Genomic DNA, 17,924 nt, shown 5'->3' on the forward strand with positions numbered 1-17,924 from the left:
AATTGTTTTCTACATATCTTCGCAGCATTCACGATATTTAGATAAATCTGTCTCTTTAAAGGAGCTCTCTACATCTTGAACGTATACTAAATCTTTTAATTTTAATGATGTCTTGAAACTGAGTACGCGGCATAATTTTTTTTAAAGCTTTGTTGATATACGCTCGATATTTTCAGACAACAAGAGTTTAACAGGAAAATTTCTTGCATTTATACAGCCGCAAAGATATCTTAGGCCTATGAAAGATATCTTAGACCTATGAAAGATATCTTAGGCTTATGAAAGATATCTTAGCCCTATGAAAGATATCTTAGGCCTATGAAAGATATCTTAGGCCTATGAAAGATACCTTAGGCCTATGAAAGATATCTTAGGCCTATGAAAGATATCTTAGGCCTATGAAAGATATCTTAGGCCTATGAAAGATATCTTAGGCCTATGAAAGCATCAAGTTCAATGTTGCTTATGCTTCATTTATATTGTTGCTCATGCTTCATTTGATAAATTGGCTGTGGAATCAAAATGTTAGACGCTTTATCAAAATTTTTTTGATAAAGCGCCTAACAGTTACGCCATTTTTTGACAAATAGTCTTTTGACAACATCTCTACGAGTTTCAAAAGTTAAATCATTACTCCCACTGCATTAATTTACTTCTACGTCATCATTACCAGGGCCGACGACACGGGTTTTAAGGTTGGGGGGGGGGGGCACAATCGTCAATTCTTAAAAAAAGTCTTCTTCTATATCTAAAATTTTCTTAAAAAAAAAAAAGAAGAAAAAAAAGGTTCTTTAGAAAAAAAGTGGGAGAGCACGTGCTTTCCCGGTGTCGTCGGCCCTGATTACTTCTACTTTCGGAATGTTGTTACTATTAGAATTGCTTTCGTTGTCATCAGAAAAATTTCAACAATATCTGCCACGTTATTTTTTTTTTGTTGAATCTAATTAGTCACCAGTGTCAATTTCAGATAGTTCTTGTAATATGAGCAAACACTGTTGTGTAGACAGGTTTTGGACGATATTGAATATTTTACTTAGAAATATAAACTCTAAATTTCTCTTAGCTAGATGTTTACTTTATTCGTCCAACTTGAATATCATTAGAGTATAGTATGTACGTGTGTGTGTGTGTGTGTGTGTGTATATATATATATATATATATATATATATATATATATATATATATATATATATATATATATATTTTTAGAAAATATATAGTATGTGTATATAGTGTATAGAATATCATAAAGTGTATAGTATGGAATCTCCTACGATGGAGACAAGAGGAAATATTCAAAAAATTAATATAGCAGCTGTTATTGCTGAAAACAAAAACAAATTGTTAACGATTCTATTAGTAACTCCTGAACCATTTCATAGTATTTCAGTTTTTGAAGGTTTCATAACTATGATATTGAAGGTTTCATAACTACGATATAAATATGATAACTATTGATAAAATAATCAAATACTTCAAATCAAACCCTGATCAATAAAAAATAACTTTATTTGACTAACCAATTAATTTTTATTCAATTAAATCAATTATTTAAAACGGAATTTTGTCGTAGCCAATTTTTAAACTTTCAAAAAAATTTAATCTACTGTACTCAATTAAAACTGCTTTAAAAACATATACTTTGTTCAAAAATTTTAGTGTGATTGTAACTTTACAAATTTTCAATTCAAAATTGGCGTTTGCTCAAAATATTCTGTTACTGTTAACAGCAATTAGACATTTGCGGCAATAGTATGCGTATTAGGGATATGACTTTTTAATTTTTTTTCAAATAAAATGTTTCCTGTATCATAAATCGATGAACTTTTACCTAAAATCATGAAAAAAGGCCCAAATAGCTTTCTGCAACAAAAAAAGGTCACCCCCAAAATAAAAATTTGATTTACCATTTTTATACATTCATTTTTGACCGATGTTTTAATCTTAAGCTTAATTCTCAGCTTAATTCTATTTATTTCATTATTTTGTTATGAATTTATAAATATAACGCCACACGTTACCATGGCAACGAAACGGCCGTGTGCCGGCAAATACTTGGAATTGTTATGTGATGACGTCGTTGTGTTACCACGGTGATATAGACGACTGTAACAGACTGTAGAAGATTATAGAACTTAGTAGAACATTCTGGAAGCTCTAAATAATTATATAAGCGAGCTGCTGTCAGAGCTCAGTGTTGATAATGTGAATAGTTCTATGAAGTACTCTGCGTGTAACTGAGCTAATAAGGAACTACTGTAGCGAACTAAAGACGCTGTAAGTGTACGAAGTATAAGTAGTTGTAGCATTATCGTTAGGATACGGACTGGATTATCGAACTGTTATCAACATTGACTGGATTATCGAACTATAATTGGATTACTATACAGTTAAAGTATTTTATTAATTAAACGACTTTATTAAACGGATATTTACGCTCAGCTATCCGTAAAGTCGTAACAATATTATATGATGTCTCACAAGAAAAGTCATACCACAGTAACAAAGAACAAGAAGACTTGGACTAAAAATTTGGTGAGATTTCAAGAGTCACACAGAAGAAGAGGAAGCGTGGCTGTAGAAGAACATTCACTCGATGAAAAATCCAGAATACCACTTCAATTGCAGATTGTAGGAAGATACCAGTTTCTCGGAGCATATGTCAAAGGAAGAAAAGAACGAATAGACCAAATTTCTAAGGAAATTACAAAATTGTGGGACAATAAACTGAATTTTCCACGTGTGTCTGATCAAGTGATAAGAGCAAAGCTTATGAAGGTGCTGAAGGTCTATGATGAATGTGTCAAGCGTGGAAAATATGATGTTCTCAATGCATTATTTGACATCACGAAAGTGAATGGCCAGTGGTTATCCTCGGAAGATAAACGTCTATACCACCTACAAAAAGAAAGTAAAGGACAGGTGGGGTACTCAACAGGACAAGTGGCAAGTAAAGAAACCATTCACCCTTCCAAGAGAAGGAAAGTCCAGTCTGGAACAGCAATACCTTCCACATCACAAGTCCTGTCTACCACAGACAGTGGTACTGAATCTGAAAACTGCAAAAGTAAGAGTGAAGATGATGAAGACGACGACGGTGATAAAGACGATGATGAGGACACTCAGAAAAAAACTAGAAAGCACTACAAAAGTAAATTTGCTGTAAGTATGGTTACATCAAGTGGAGTTTCCACAAAGAAAGCTGCTAAAATATGCAATGTATTATCACAACAAGGTATTGATATTCCAACTCCAAGTCAATCAGCAATTTACAAGTCCATATTCAAAGAGGCAGGTAAATTAAAAAAAGAAATGATACAACAACTTAAAATGGAACAGTGGTCCTTACACTTTGACAGCAAACGAATAGATGATAAGGAATATCAGGTAGTACTTCAGAATGAAAGAACTGACGTGAAACTTGATGCACTGCGTTTAAAAGATGGCAAAGCTGAAACTGTTGCTGAAAAAATTGCCAAACTTATTGATGAATACAATTTGTGGAATTCAATTAAGATGATCATTACTGATACAACAAACGTCAATACTGGGAAGAGAAATGGAGTTGTTGTGAAGTTGCAACGTATGTTTAAATTAAAGGGTGTCACAATACCACAATTTATCGGTTGTCAGCATCACGTACTAGACAGGATTCTCCGTCTGGTGATGGACAAAGAACTTGGGGGTGATACCAAATCTCCAAACATTGAATACCCATTTGTGTCTGAACTGTTGAATAAGTATGATGAACTGAAGGATAAGTTTGTGAATGGAACTGTAGAAATTCTTGATAAATCAGGGTGGAGAGACGATATGAAGTTTTTGTAACATTTAACAAGAGTGTTTAGGTTCTATGAAGAACAAAGAAACTTCCCTCTGATTCACTTTCAGAACATTCCTAATATGAGCAATGCCAGATGGAACTCAAGAGCCATTCTCGCCATTCTAGCGTTCATTCTTATGCCTGAAGCGAGAAAGAATTTGGAGAAGGTTTGCAGGTTCATTTCATATGAGTGGGCAGAACATTGGTTTAGTAGTCAAAAGTACAATGACAATGACTTCAAGAATTTATCTGATGTATTGAAGCCTTACAAAAAGGCATTGCAGTCATTCAAAAATCACTGGAAGAAAGAGCCATCCGTCATCGACATACCACGAAGTAATCAGATAGCTGAACGTGCAATCAAGGTGATGCAAGACCTGTATGCTTCCTGCAGAAAGAAAGACAAACTGCAGCTTCGATTCATTCTAAGTAATAAGCGCTAGACTCTTTATGAGACGTGAGCATCATGTGACCCATGTACTAAACACAGTAGGCCTATAGACACAGACAGTTATGTATATTGTTGTACTAGACGCTTTGATACTGTTAATTTTGTAATACTTGTATAATTATATATCACATAATGTTTTTTGTTATATCACAGTACATGTTGCATAAATAAATAAAATAACAACAGGAGTATGACTCTTACAACATCTTCAGCCTTTAATATTCATTTACTGTACAAAAGTGTACCTATTGAAAATTCGATTTTTTGGTTTTGGGGTGACCTTTTTTCAAAATATGTCAAAATGAAACATCTATTCGTTCTTTTTACATAAAAGTTCATTGAATTACGATACAGGCCTAGTAGGTTGCAAAAAAGTCATATCCCTAATGCGTATATTAATAATTTTTCTTGTAAAGGTGCATGTTTATAATGCAATAAATATTATTTACTATAACAAATAGCATATAAAAGTAAAAAAAGATTTTCAATTTAAAATAAAATGTTAAAAAAATATATTTTATGTTATGTTATATATGTATTAAACGTTAAAAATATATATTGTATGTTATATACAGTATCGGACAAAACAAGTGCAACTAAATAATGCTAATTTAGTTTCTTTATATAAAAGTGCTGCATTTTTTCAATTTAGAGAAATAACTATGTAACTGTTTAGAGACAAAGTTTTTCAAGTTAAATTCATCACAAAGTTCATTATTTGTACATGTAAATTAATAAATTCATCAAAAGTATTTAAAAAAGTTGATTTCCTTCTGGACAAAACAAGTGCAACTCGACAAAATGTTGACCAAGCTGTATTTCGCTATCAATATTTTGTGGCGAATCCTTTGTTGTCGATTATAGCCTTGCATCTTCGAGGCATAGATTCGATCAGGTGATCAATGAAACTTTGTGGAATCGCTGCCCAGGCCTTTACGAACACCTTCACGATTAATTCTGCGATTGACGATCTCCCACAGGTTCTCGATAGGATTGAGATCCGGAGAAGCGGCCGATCCATCACCGATAGGTGGTTGTCTTGAAACCATTGTTTGACTACTTTTGAAGTGTGTATCGGATCGTTGTTTTGCTGAAAAACCCATTTCATTGGCATATTCCATTCAGCATGAGGTAACATAACATCTTTCAGGATATTTTTATACATGAAACGGTCCATTATTTCATTGTTTCGATGTATTGGACCTAGACCGTTAGCAGAAAAACACCCCCAGACAATTACATTGCCTCCACCATGCTTCACGGTCTTATGGCAGTAAGGTAAATCGAAGCGTTTTCCGGCCGGTCGACGTACACGGCAAATGCCATCGCTCCCATTGATGTTGAACTTCAATTCATTACTGAACAGGACAGTTCGCCATTTCTGCACACTCCAGTCAATATGAGATGTAGCAAACAGGAGTATTTTCTTCTGGTTTTTTAGTGAAATCAGCGGTTTCTTTGCAGGGCGTCGAGAAAACAATCCGGCTTCAACAGCACATCGTCTGATTTTTCGGTCCGATACAGGCGGCTCTAATTGTTTTTGTATCTCGACTGATGATATCCAGGGATCCTTCTTGACGGATCTGACGATCATAGAATCCTCTCTAGAAGTGATGGAACGCGGTCTTTCACCTTTGTTATCTGCTGCTAACTTCCCCGTAGAACGATATTTGGAACATAGTCTTGATACGGTTCATTTTTTCACGCGATATTTATCACAAATACTTTTTTGTGACATTCCACTTACGTAATCGCTAATAATTTTCATTCTTAGTTCCAATCCAAGACTGTCGGGAGCCATATTTACACTTGAAGTTATAAAAATAATAAAAATAAATAATCACGCTTCTCAAGGCTTACCGGTTACATTTACCTTGTGATGATACAATAATGCTATGTGGAACACAACGTTTTGGTTGGATGTGGACTGTATTGATGTTCTTCGATAAAACTCACTTCGATAAACTGTCTTGATAATACTGACTGATTGACTTCCATATACTGACTGAATTACATGTTGATTTACATGTCTTTTATATAGTAAAATAAACCTGTGTGAACTTGTTCTGGAAGATTCTAGATGCTTCTTTTCGATGCTTCTGGATGCTTCTGAATGTTTCTGAATATTTCTGGATGCTTCCAGATGCTTCTTCTGGAAACTTCTGGAAGCTTCTGCATGCTTCTGGAAACTTCTGGATACTTCCTTTAATTATTGAAAAACTTCCGTGACGTTGACACGGACCAGACTTAAGAAAATGAAACAAACCAAAAAAGTTGCACTTGTTTTGTCCGCTGCAAAATGGCACTTGTCAACGAAATTCTGCCTGTGTGCTGTCACCTGAATGCTTATGTCATGGCATGCTATGACTCCTGACTCCTGAACTGTTTGCTGTGGTAGTATAGTTCGTTTGTTTTTTAAGACATGTAAAATTAGAAACACTTTTTAGCATTGTTCGATGTTGGTTGCAAATGTTTTGTCCAATACTGTATGTATTAAATGTTAAAAATATAAATTATATGTTATATATGCATTATGTGTTAAAAATATATATTTTATATTATGTAGTTAAATAAATATATTCTTTAACTAAGATAAAGCAGAAACGTGCAAAAATGATCGATAGTTCGTAAATGATGGAGAATATACTATTATAGTTATCATTATAGCGTAACATTATTAACAATATAGACATATAACGTTAATATTACCCTGTATAAAGAATCTCACAATACAAACGTCATTATACGCATACACCATCATCAGTATCACCATAACATTTGTACAGCACCGTTAAATGCGTGTAAAGAAATACACAACGCCACAAAACATCAATAACGCTGTCACAAAAGTATAAATCCATTATATAACAAGTAATGTCATTATACATGTATACGCTTTATATATATAACAACATTATACAAAATATACAACGTCATTAAATCAACTTTAACGTTATTATACAACAGTCGCAATTTCAGAACTTGTAAAATTAAATCTAATACATTGAAAAACGTTCAAGAAATATTTACAACTTGTATGTTGTCCTTAAATTATAAACTTCTTGCTTTAAATTTTTATCCTCAATATTTTTTGCTCTTAATTCTAATAACTCTATTGTTGATTTCAACATTGTTTTGTCAGAGGTATTGAGGAACAAAAGAATGGTGACAAATCGAGATGTGCGACTTAAGTGTTTCATTAATTGGACACCGACCTTGAATGATTCTAAAAAAAATAGTTGCAGTAACATAACACTAAAATATAACGCTAACGAAAATTCTCATTTTAAACTAAAGTTTTAAATTAAAATGTAAGAATCATGTGCAAATATATTTTCTTGTTCAATCTTATTTAAAGTCCAATAGTGTCAAAAAAAAAAAAAATTAAAAAGTGTTGAGTTTCATTTCAAAAAATATTCCTTTACGCTATGAATATATGCAAAACAAAGTTTCTAATCGAAGTTGATTTAGGGGTAGTAAACCTTACCTAAAGTAAATAATATGAAATGATTAAACAATCTTACATTATTCAAGCTCTAGGCGCAAAAATACCAATTACCTTTACAGTTTTGTATGTTTTGTTTAAGAAAAATGCTTCAAAACAATCACTTAATATTTATTTCCTATAAAAAGATGGACCAAAAAAAAGAATATATCCATCTTTTCACATTCAAAGTCAAAGAGATTAGATTTTGTGTTTTGTTACCACTGAGTTACACACGTTTTGTTGAGTTCAAAAACTTGTAATAATATTTATCTTAATACTATAATTAAAAAAAAATTAAATACAATAATATTTTTTTTTGCATCAAATGCAGCAGCTTGTTAAAAATTTAATCATTAAAATAAGCAAAGTTACCTGACGCTACTTTCTCATCTAATAGATTAGGTTAGATCTTACCCTGGATTTAAATTTTTGCTGACTAGAATGATAAATGTTGGATCTTCTTGACTCGCTTAAGAATTGGATCTCAGTGTTGATGGCTGATATCCTATGTTTCAAAAAGACTTTACCTGTCACCTTGTTAATCTAGGCATATACGCACGAACCAATTCACCTATACGAAATTAGGTTCGAGCCCACTATTCTTTTATGTGCTTTTGTTTAGCACCACTTCACTCAATCACTTTTTTCTTCCTAATGTTCCTAATGTTCTCCTTTTTGGTGTTCAAATCAACTCCAAACCTAAAGCCTAAGTAAGTTCTACAAATTCTACTTATTCATCTGTTGTTGTTGGATGCTTTACTATCTATTGCACCAAATGACTCTAGTATCACAAATCCTGCTGGTACTCAATCCCATTCTATTTATTTTTCTGCCAATGTTATTGTTATTTGTTACTTCAATATTTATCGCACCAAATGGCTTTAGAATGATCTCCTTCTGGAAATATCTAGAATGAGAGAGTTCACTCATCGAATGAACTCTCTCCTTCAAGTAAATCTAAAATTAAATAATTTGCAGCATTGTTGAGGTGAATTTATTTTTTAAAAATCATTAATGTAATACATACATACATTTGAGTTTCAGTCAGTTTCATCAGTATTTCAGAACTTTACTTAAAAAGACTTTACCACACTTTTATTGATTGTTAACTAATTAGATTCATGAATTTTTTATAGTCTTTAAATTTTTTTTTACAGTTTTCACTTACAGTTTCTATTATTTACTATATTTAGCACTCAACTTGTAACATCCACATTTTAGCACTCACCTTGTAACATGAACATTTTAGCACTCACCTAGTAGCACCCACAATGAATATTTAGCACTCACCTTGTAACATTCATAATGAACATTCCTATTCTACTATTTAAAAGACTATTATTCTTAAAGTTAGAAGTTAAAATTTTTTAAGATGTAAAGGCGAATAAAAATGGTTATTAATCGTAATATATAATTGAATCAATACATTATGACCATAAAGTTGCCATCAAATTAATTGTGTCAACGTTATTAGGTGTTCGAATTCTGGGACAGATTATACTTCAACAGATGCAGTGAACAAGCAGTGTACTTCAGTTATTAATATGTGAATCAAATAACTTAATGTTTTTTAAAACTACTCCCTCAAACACTTCAAACACTTGTAAATTGTTAGAGAAATCAATTCAACAATTCAACCAATGTATTTATAGTCTGTTTTGAACCATTATTAGGTGATTCTTATACTCTAATGATTTAGAGAGAAGTGGAACTTTTTTGAAATTTAATATCATAATAGTAATATCATAACTTATAATATACATAGTAATATCATAACTTATAATATACATAAATTTAGTTTATAGATAAATTTAATTTGTTGCAAATGAGCAAAAGCGACCGAATTAGATTGAAAAAAACAAACTTCTTTACTACCATATAAGTAAAGCACACAAATGGTACAAAAAAAGAAACAACAGTGAAGCACTCAAATAGTAGTTCTTTTTCAAGAACTACAAAAAACTACTTGACATTGTTGGCTTACATATGGGTGTGAAAATCAAATGCATCATGAAAAAAATACAACTTAAAAAAGCTGGGCTTAAAACGAAGATACAGCAGTATCTTATCCCTAAACTTACAGGATAAACCTTATCCCTAAACTTACAAGACTGGCTCTGTTTTCAATACAGCTAACAAAATGTTGAGAAAGTCTAACTTTCTAAAAGTTTCCAACAAGAATCTCAAATCTTCAAATATCACACACATTAAATAAGATCACTCAAATAGATAACAGTTTCATAAAGAATCGACAAGTTGATTAAGAAGCAGTATTAACACTCATTTATGCTGTGGCCACAGTTAGCAAACTGGTGTTTATGAGTCAGCAACAGCAACACCTTTAGCAATACCTTCAGCAACATTAAAACAATTAAGAAACCGCCACTCAAAATAACTACATTATTCACTTTATCGAACTTATTCACTTTCTTGAAAACTGTCAATAAAACGATATCTCATAAAATATTTAAAAACAACATTTGTGGCTTTTTTAAAATTGATTTTGACTGTATAGGTTTTCTTGGTAAATCCTTAAAAATACATTGAATATGTATCGATTTTAATTTAAGCATTTCTTGAAAGCTAAAAATTAGACCAAATATTCGGCTTCAGATAATTAAATTACGGTGAGAATGCAAGAGTATGTTAATTAAAGTTTTGTTTTTCTGTTTCTATACTTTCTGCTCCTTTTTGTGAAGTTAACTGTTGATAAATAAATATATAGTATATTGTTAGAGAAATATAAAATAGAAATATATAATATAATTAGAATAAAATAGAAATATGTGTTATAAATAATAATTAAGTGGATAATAAAACAAACAAAATAAAACCAACCTTTACTAGTGAAATGGTCATAAACAGCTTTAATAAAGTGTTGAAGGAACTCGCCATCAAGTTTATTTGACAATACTAAATATTTTTATTTGAGAATAGGACTTTATTTTATTTGAAAATACTAAACATATATTGTTCTACTTTATATAATAAACATTTATAATTATAAGAATAATAACAATATTTATACTTTTATATATACCTGTCAATACTTATACTACTTTATACAATAAACATTTATAATCTATAAGAATAATATATATAAAATACATATATAATAATATACTATAAGAATAATAACAACAATATAAGAAAGCTGTATACGAAATAATAACGAGAGAATATAAATTTATTTTTTATATAAGTAACATCACTTGCAAAATTTAATTTGTCTTTATATAGCAAACATCGTAAATTTTTCATTTTTTTTTTTTTTCAGAAATTAAAATCACTAAAATCCACAAAACTTTTCAAAAAAAAATCTCTATTTTTTATAACTTTTTATTTTTTATACTTGATTGAAAAAATGTAAAAAAACAAACATTTGAACTCAATCATCCCAGACTAAAAAAAGTTAAGTATTGCATTTAATGTTTTTAATAAAAGCATGCAGTCAAACATGCATCTGTACATTCAAACATACATAGCTTGTCTTGATTCATCAGATCATATATGTTTTTATCTTACATTTTATCAAATTCGATGTTTTTTTGATGTTCTAATTTATTTTTGTTCCTATTTTAAACTGTTCACAAATTCTTGTGTCATCACTGGAATCATCTCAGAGACTTTGAAAACTAATTTGAAATTTAAAACATAAGTTAACAGTATTAATACTACTAATATCAAGTAATATGACTTTGAAACTAAAAAAAAAAAATGGTTTTTTTTAATTAAAAAAAGAAATTAAAAAAAATTTAAATAATTTTAAAGTTAAAAAAAATAACATAAAACAAAGCATAATTAACAGTGATTGGTCAGACAAAATAATTAATGATAGATCCTTTTTGACTGATTAGGTGAGATGTCCAGAGCATATATACAAAGCATATTTCAAACCCTGTATAAGTGTTGAAACAATTTCTGTTTTTTTACATCAAATCTTGTTGATACTTTTTTATGATTATTGTTATTTATTGATAATACAACAAATTAAGATGTACTATAACAAAAAAAAAAAAAAAAGCATGAATACATTCTGGTAACTTAGGAATATCAATTTGCTTGAGGAGTTCTGCATGATCTGAGCTTTTATTTGTTTTGATGCTCCAAGCTTGCAAAAATTCGAACCCACTCATCTAAAAGTATAAAGTGAAATATATAAATATAGTGAAATTTATATATATATATGTATATGCATATATATATATATATATATATATATATATATATATATATATATATATATACATATACATATACATATATATATATATATATATATATATATATATATATATATATATATATATATATATATATATGTATATATATATATATATATATACGTGGTGGCTCGTCAATTGGGGCCATAGGGGCCCGGCCCCACCTATACTTATTTAAGATAAAATATTTGATAATGTTAATATGTATTTTTAGATATGAAAACATGCAATTATCAGCCTAAACTATTTGCAGACAAGTTTTATAAAAATAAATAGTTTTAAGTTAGTTCTAATTTTAAACTATTTTAATTTATAAAGTAATACGTTTATTTGCAATTAATTCAAAGTATTGTAGCGTTGTTTTAATTCATTGCCAATAAATAATCGGATGGGCTGATTTTTACTGGCCCTATTTATTTTGTTTGTAGTAATATTATTTTTGATGCGCGCGCAGAAATTATTTTGCTTTCAGATGGGACGAAAAAACGCACTGCAGGGCCTCATTGAACTGGCCCAAAAAAAAAAGAACCATAAAAAACATCACGAATTTTAAAAATTTCATACACCATTTTTAATTCTCGATTTTAAGAGTGAAGAATTTAGTTTAGAAGTTTTGTTGACTCAATAAGGTACAGTAATATTAGGAAACTTTATAACATTAAATGTAAACATTTATTTGTAAAAATAATGTAAACACTATACATTAGTTAATATTGGAATTTCACTGTGAATATTAACAGTGTTTATATTGCAATATTAACAGTGTTAGTATTAGTTTCTTAAACTGGATATGTAAATAAAAAATTTACCAAGTAGTTATTAGGAGTATAAATTAACAGGAATAAGAGCATGTCAAAAATATGATATTTAAAACAATGTAACAGAAATCACTGGTATAAAGGTTGGTCTGACATAAACATTTAAAGAGATACAGTTAGGTAAAATAAATTAGTTTATAATATTTTTCAGAAACTAGATTTTCTAGGACAAGTCATTTTATTCTATAATTATAAACAGAAATAATAAAAATTATAAGTTTGGAAATTTTATAGTTTAGAAAATTGATTTTAAAATCTCATAGAAAAGTCCTGCATTTCTTTTATAATCAACAATCTTGTACATTTTATAATACTTGTTAGTGAACTACATTTTTCAGACATTGTTTTACTTATTTTTAAAAATTTTAAAGCTTTTTTTTTTCTTACAGAGAAAAAAATTGTGGCTCAGCCATATTAATGATGATCTTGATTTGTGTATTGTTTGGCAAATTTATATGTTGTGACACGAGAAAGTTTAGTCATTTCTACAAATATAATAAGAGCTACTGCACTTTTGAAATTCTTGTTCTTTTCTCAATGAGGGATTGCTAAGTTTATTTCTTCCAAACAGCTTATGTATCATATTCTGTGGCATAATGAATCAGCCATTGAAAATTGATTACATTGTTTGGTGGCAGTTTAGTCATTCTATCTTTTAAGTTGTCAATTGGATTTATGCTGAACCAGAGCCAATATCAACCATGGATAATAAGCATTAAACACAAGTTTTAAAGACTGGATTTTCAAGTAAAGATTAAAATTAGTCAATATTATTATTAGTTCGATACAACAAAGGTACAAACAACAGAAGATACAAAGAACATTTTTTTTCAATCACAAAAACTCTACCACTGGTGGTACTGTTACATTTCATAATACAGCTTTAATAATTGCTACTTCCAAAAAGGCATTAATTAAAAAAATATACAAAGTTTTGATTATTTAAAAATGTTGGACATTTACCATTGCCATCGAAATAAAAAAAATCAGAGTGTTTTATTGAAATGTTTTTTTTTTTTTTGGGGGGGGGGGGGGGGAATAAAGATTAATTAAAATAAAAAAAAATATATAAATATTTATGTATGCTTACAAACAGATATTAGGTTTTTATCTTTATTTGCATAAAATTGTTAAAGCATGTAAAGACAATGCAAATAATCTTAAGAAGTTGACTATTATTTATGACTGACATTCTAAATGTTGTATTTAAGAATTATGGATTTAATTAACTAAAATATGTGTTGTGTCATGAAAAGATTCTTTAAAAAAATTTTATGTTGTAAAAGTATCTTTATTGTTTTTGTAGACCCTTCCTCATCAGAGAGTCAAATGTATATGTAATGTTACATTCTTTATTATTTTATCGATTATTAATTAAGATTAAGAGTCCTTCTTGACTAAACTACTGTTGATAAAATTTTGAATCATGCCAAAGTCATATTCTAGTTACAATATAGTTTAAAGTTATCTTATTACAATAATTTAGGTTCATTAATTAGATAACACAATGTAACAAAAAAAAAAAAAATTTCTGTTTATCAAAGTTTTTTGATGTTTCTTAATTAATTTGAGTATGCTGAGTCTGAATATGACATTGGATTTTTTATTGCATCAATCGTTTGGTCGTAAAAAAAAAAAAAATCAATTAAACATATAATTAATATAAATCGTTTTGCATTAGATTCTACTTTAGTCAATATAAAACATTTACTAATTCAAAAGTGTTATGTTATGTTACAAAACTTCATGTTAAATCATGTTTCTTACATATATTACATAATGTTACATTATATTGTATTGTAACAGTCTCTCACAATCTCAAAAAACACTAAAAGTGAACAGTAGAACGAGGTTTTCTTTTATGAAGTTTCTCTTCATCGCGTATCAAACACCAGATGTAGTCACCCATCATAGCTGCATCCCATCTGCCCTGGTATCTTTTCTCCATTGCAAGAATATCCTGATGGAAACGTTCCCCGTGCTCTTCACTCACATCACCCAAATTTGGTCTGAAAAATTCCAAGTGTGAATGCAGGTAATGCAGCTTTATTGACATTCTGCATTTCATATCTGCGTACCGTACAATTAAGTTTTCCACTATCTCTTTGTAGTTATCACTCTTATTGTTGCCTAAAAAGCTATGAACAACATGTCTAAATGCAGTCCATGCTTCTTTTTCAACAGCAGACATTTTGTCCTCAAGCTCCTTACATGCCAACATAACTTTAATCTGTGGACCAACGAATATACCTGCTGAAATTTTTGCATCTGACACCTTTGGAAACATCTGCCGAATATGCTGGAATGCTTCACTATCTGGGTTTAATGCTTTGACAAATTGTTTGATAAGACCAAGTTTAATGTGAAGGGGTGGTAGTAAGATCTTTTCAACAGGTATCAGAGATTGATTAATAACATTGTGCAAACCAGGCTGTAAATGTTCTCTCACTGGCCACTCACGTCTTGTGAAGTGCTGGTTTGCAGCCCTGCTATCTCATAAACAAAGAAAACACGAGTACTTTGTGTATCCTCCTTGCAGACCAAGAAGAAATGCTAGCATCTTAAAGTCTCCACATACATCCCACTTGTAACTGTCGTAGTTGATTTTCTCAAGCAACAACTTCACGTTCTTATAGTCTTCCTTTAGATGAACGGAATGAGCTACTGGAATCGAAGGAAATTGGTTTCCGTTATGGAGCAAAACTGCCTTTAGACTTCTTGTTGAGCTGTCAATGAATAATCTCCACTCTTCAGGATTGTGAACAATGCCAATGTCATTGAAAAGACCACGAACGTCATGACAATAGCACAGTGATTCTGATACTACATAAAAGTATGCGAATGTTTCATGTCTTTTTCGGTATTTCGAGGTTCTGCAGCTTGGATCTAATAAATTCCATTCTTTCAAACGTGATGTCAGAAGTTCTGCATTTGATTTAGTGAGACCTAAATCTCGTACTAAGTCATCAAGTTCTTGTTGGATAGGGAAATGAGGTGAATCATTCGGTTCCCTGAAATCACAGTCATCATTGAGTTCATCCGGTGAGTCTACTTCAGAATGATATGCAGCTGCTTCTTCGGATTGAGGTGGAGTAGGAACAGGCAATTCATCACTGTGTGGAACTGGTCCAATAGAAGATGGTGTACTTGGATAAACTAGAGTCAGCCTATCTTTCGGTTTTTTATACTTTGAAATGTCAACAATGCAGAAAAAGCAGTCATCATGATGGTTCGTCGGTTCTCTCCATATTCTCGGAATCGCAAAGGGCATTGACTTTCGGATTCCACGCAGCCATCCTTCCAGAGTTGATCTGCAGCTACCACAACTGTAGTGTGGTGCCCACGATTTGTCCTGATCTCCCATAGCCATGCCAAAATAAGCATGATATGCAGTAAAGAATTTTGTACCACTGACAATCTTATGTTTAGCTTGTGTTGGACTAATATAGTAACCACAAACATAACAGAATGAGTCAGGACAAAGCTTGCAGGATCTACTAGACATATTCACCACTTCATGTAACAGTTGTAATTAGTTAAACTGAAAATAAACACACGAATATAGTTAAAATCAGCATATATATATAATGTTTTAATTGCATTACACATATACGAAAACTCCGAAATATACTTTATGCTTTTTCTCAGGAAATCTTGATGATAGAGAAAAACCAATGGTACCACTGAAATCAGCATACAAAAATTATGTAAGAAACATTAAAAAATTAACATAAACAAAAATGTTGTTACATGGTGTAATTTAACATGAACAAAATTGATAGTTTATTGACAAAACGTTTCTCGTCATTGGGCTTTCAAGAAAATCTAGAAATCAAAAATCTTGGGGCATACCAACCAAAAGGTGTTCATATAACTCAAGTTGATGGTAAAAAAACACGATCATTTTGTGTATCATGGTTTGAAAAAAAATCATGGTTAAGTGTTAGTGATGAAAAAAATTTGTTGTTTTGTTTTTATTGTGTTTTGTTTGGTGGCGAGAGCTTGTGGGCATAAAATGGCTGTAAAGATATGAAACATCTTTCTGAGCGAATACAAAAACACGAATCCAGTAAAACACATATAAGTAATTCGTTGCAGTTTCAAATGCTCGGAAAGACAAACATTTTATCGACAATTGATGCTGGATACAGTCTTAGCATAAAAAAACACAATGAATTAGTTGACAAAAACAGACATACATTATTGAGGGTTATAGATTGTATAAAATTTTGTGGTGTACACAAATTGCCCTTAAGAGGACATGACGAAACTATTGACTCAAATAATCGAGGGGTATTTTTAGATAGAGGTTTCATACACAGTTACATTGGATAGCGTGTTTAGCGATCATCTTAAAGATTCAAAAATAACAAAAAATACTTCGAAAACAAACCAAAATGACATTCTAGAATGTCTAGAATGTATGTATAAAGTATACATAGAAGAAATTAAACGTGAGATAGATAAAGCAAGATTTGTTTCCTTGCAAGCAGATGAAACAACTGATGTATCTTGTCGTTCTCAGTTCGTCATTATTTTGCGTTATTTAAAAGGTTATCAACCAGTTGAAAGATTTATAGCATTTATTGATGTTCAGGATAGAACTGCTATGGGTCTTACAAATGTATTAAAAGAAGAATTAAATTGTTTTCGTCTAAAGGAAAAATTAATTGCACAGGCTTATGATGGTGCAGCAGTTATGAGCGGATGAAGGAATGGAGTCCAAAGTCTAATGAAAGAAGTTTACCCAAATGGCCATTATGTTCACTGCTATGCACACCAATTGAATTTAGTTTTGAAAAAAGTTTGTTTGTCAAATAAGCGAGTAAGAACATTTTTTTCTACTTTAAGTGGATTTGGCCTGTTCTTTACATCCTCGCCAAAACGAAATGATTTACTTCACAAAATTACTTTTAAACAGATACCAAGAGTTTGCGAAACACAATGAAATTTTCGTTCAAAAATAGTTACTTGCATAAAAGAAAACAAAACAAAGATTGAACATTAAAAAATGTTTTAATAAAATTATAAACGATGAAGGATGGGATGATACAAGCGTGTGGCAATCTGTTGGGTTCAAAAAATGTTTGGAAGATTTAGAGTTCAACTTTTTTTATCTTTT

General features: G+C 30.6%; 1 protein-coding gene across 2 annotated transcripts in view; it reads right to left on the bottom strand.

The window, feature by feature from the left end:
• Positions 1-7,123: 7,123 nt before the first annotated feature.
• Positions 7,124-17,924, bottom strand: part of LOC100208281 (sperm-associated antigen 1) — a 70,512-nt gene continuing 59,711 nt past the window's right edge. For both annotated transcript variants that reach the window (XM_065796544.1, XM_065796543.1), the window contains 3 exons: positions 11,795-11,897; positions 10,600-10,674; positions 7,124-7,500 (listed from right to left, as the gene is read on the bottom strand). In XM_065796544.1, the coding sequence (XP_065652616.1) occupies positions 7,301-7,500; positions 10,600-10,674; positions 11,795-11,897 (378 nt within the window). In that variant the 3' untranslated portion in view covers positions 7,124-7,300. The remainder of the gene's footprint in view (positions 7,501-10,599; positions 10,675-11,794; positions 11,898-17,924) is intronic.

The sequence above is a fragment of the Hydra vulgaris genome, chromosome 04 (genome assembly GCF_038396675.1).
Source record: "Hydra vulgaris chromosome 04, alternate assembly HydraT2T_AEP".
In the NCBI taxonomy this organism is placed as follows: domain Eukaryota; kingdom Metazoa; phylum Cnidaria; class Hydrozoa; order Anthoathecata; family Hydridae; genus Hydra; species Hydra vulgaris.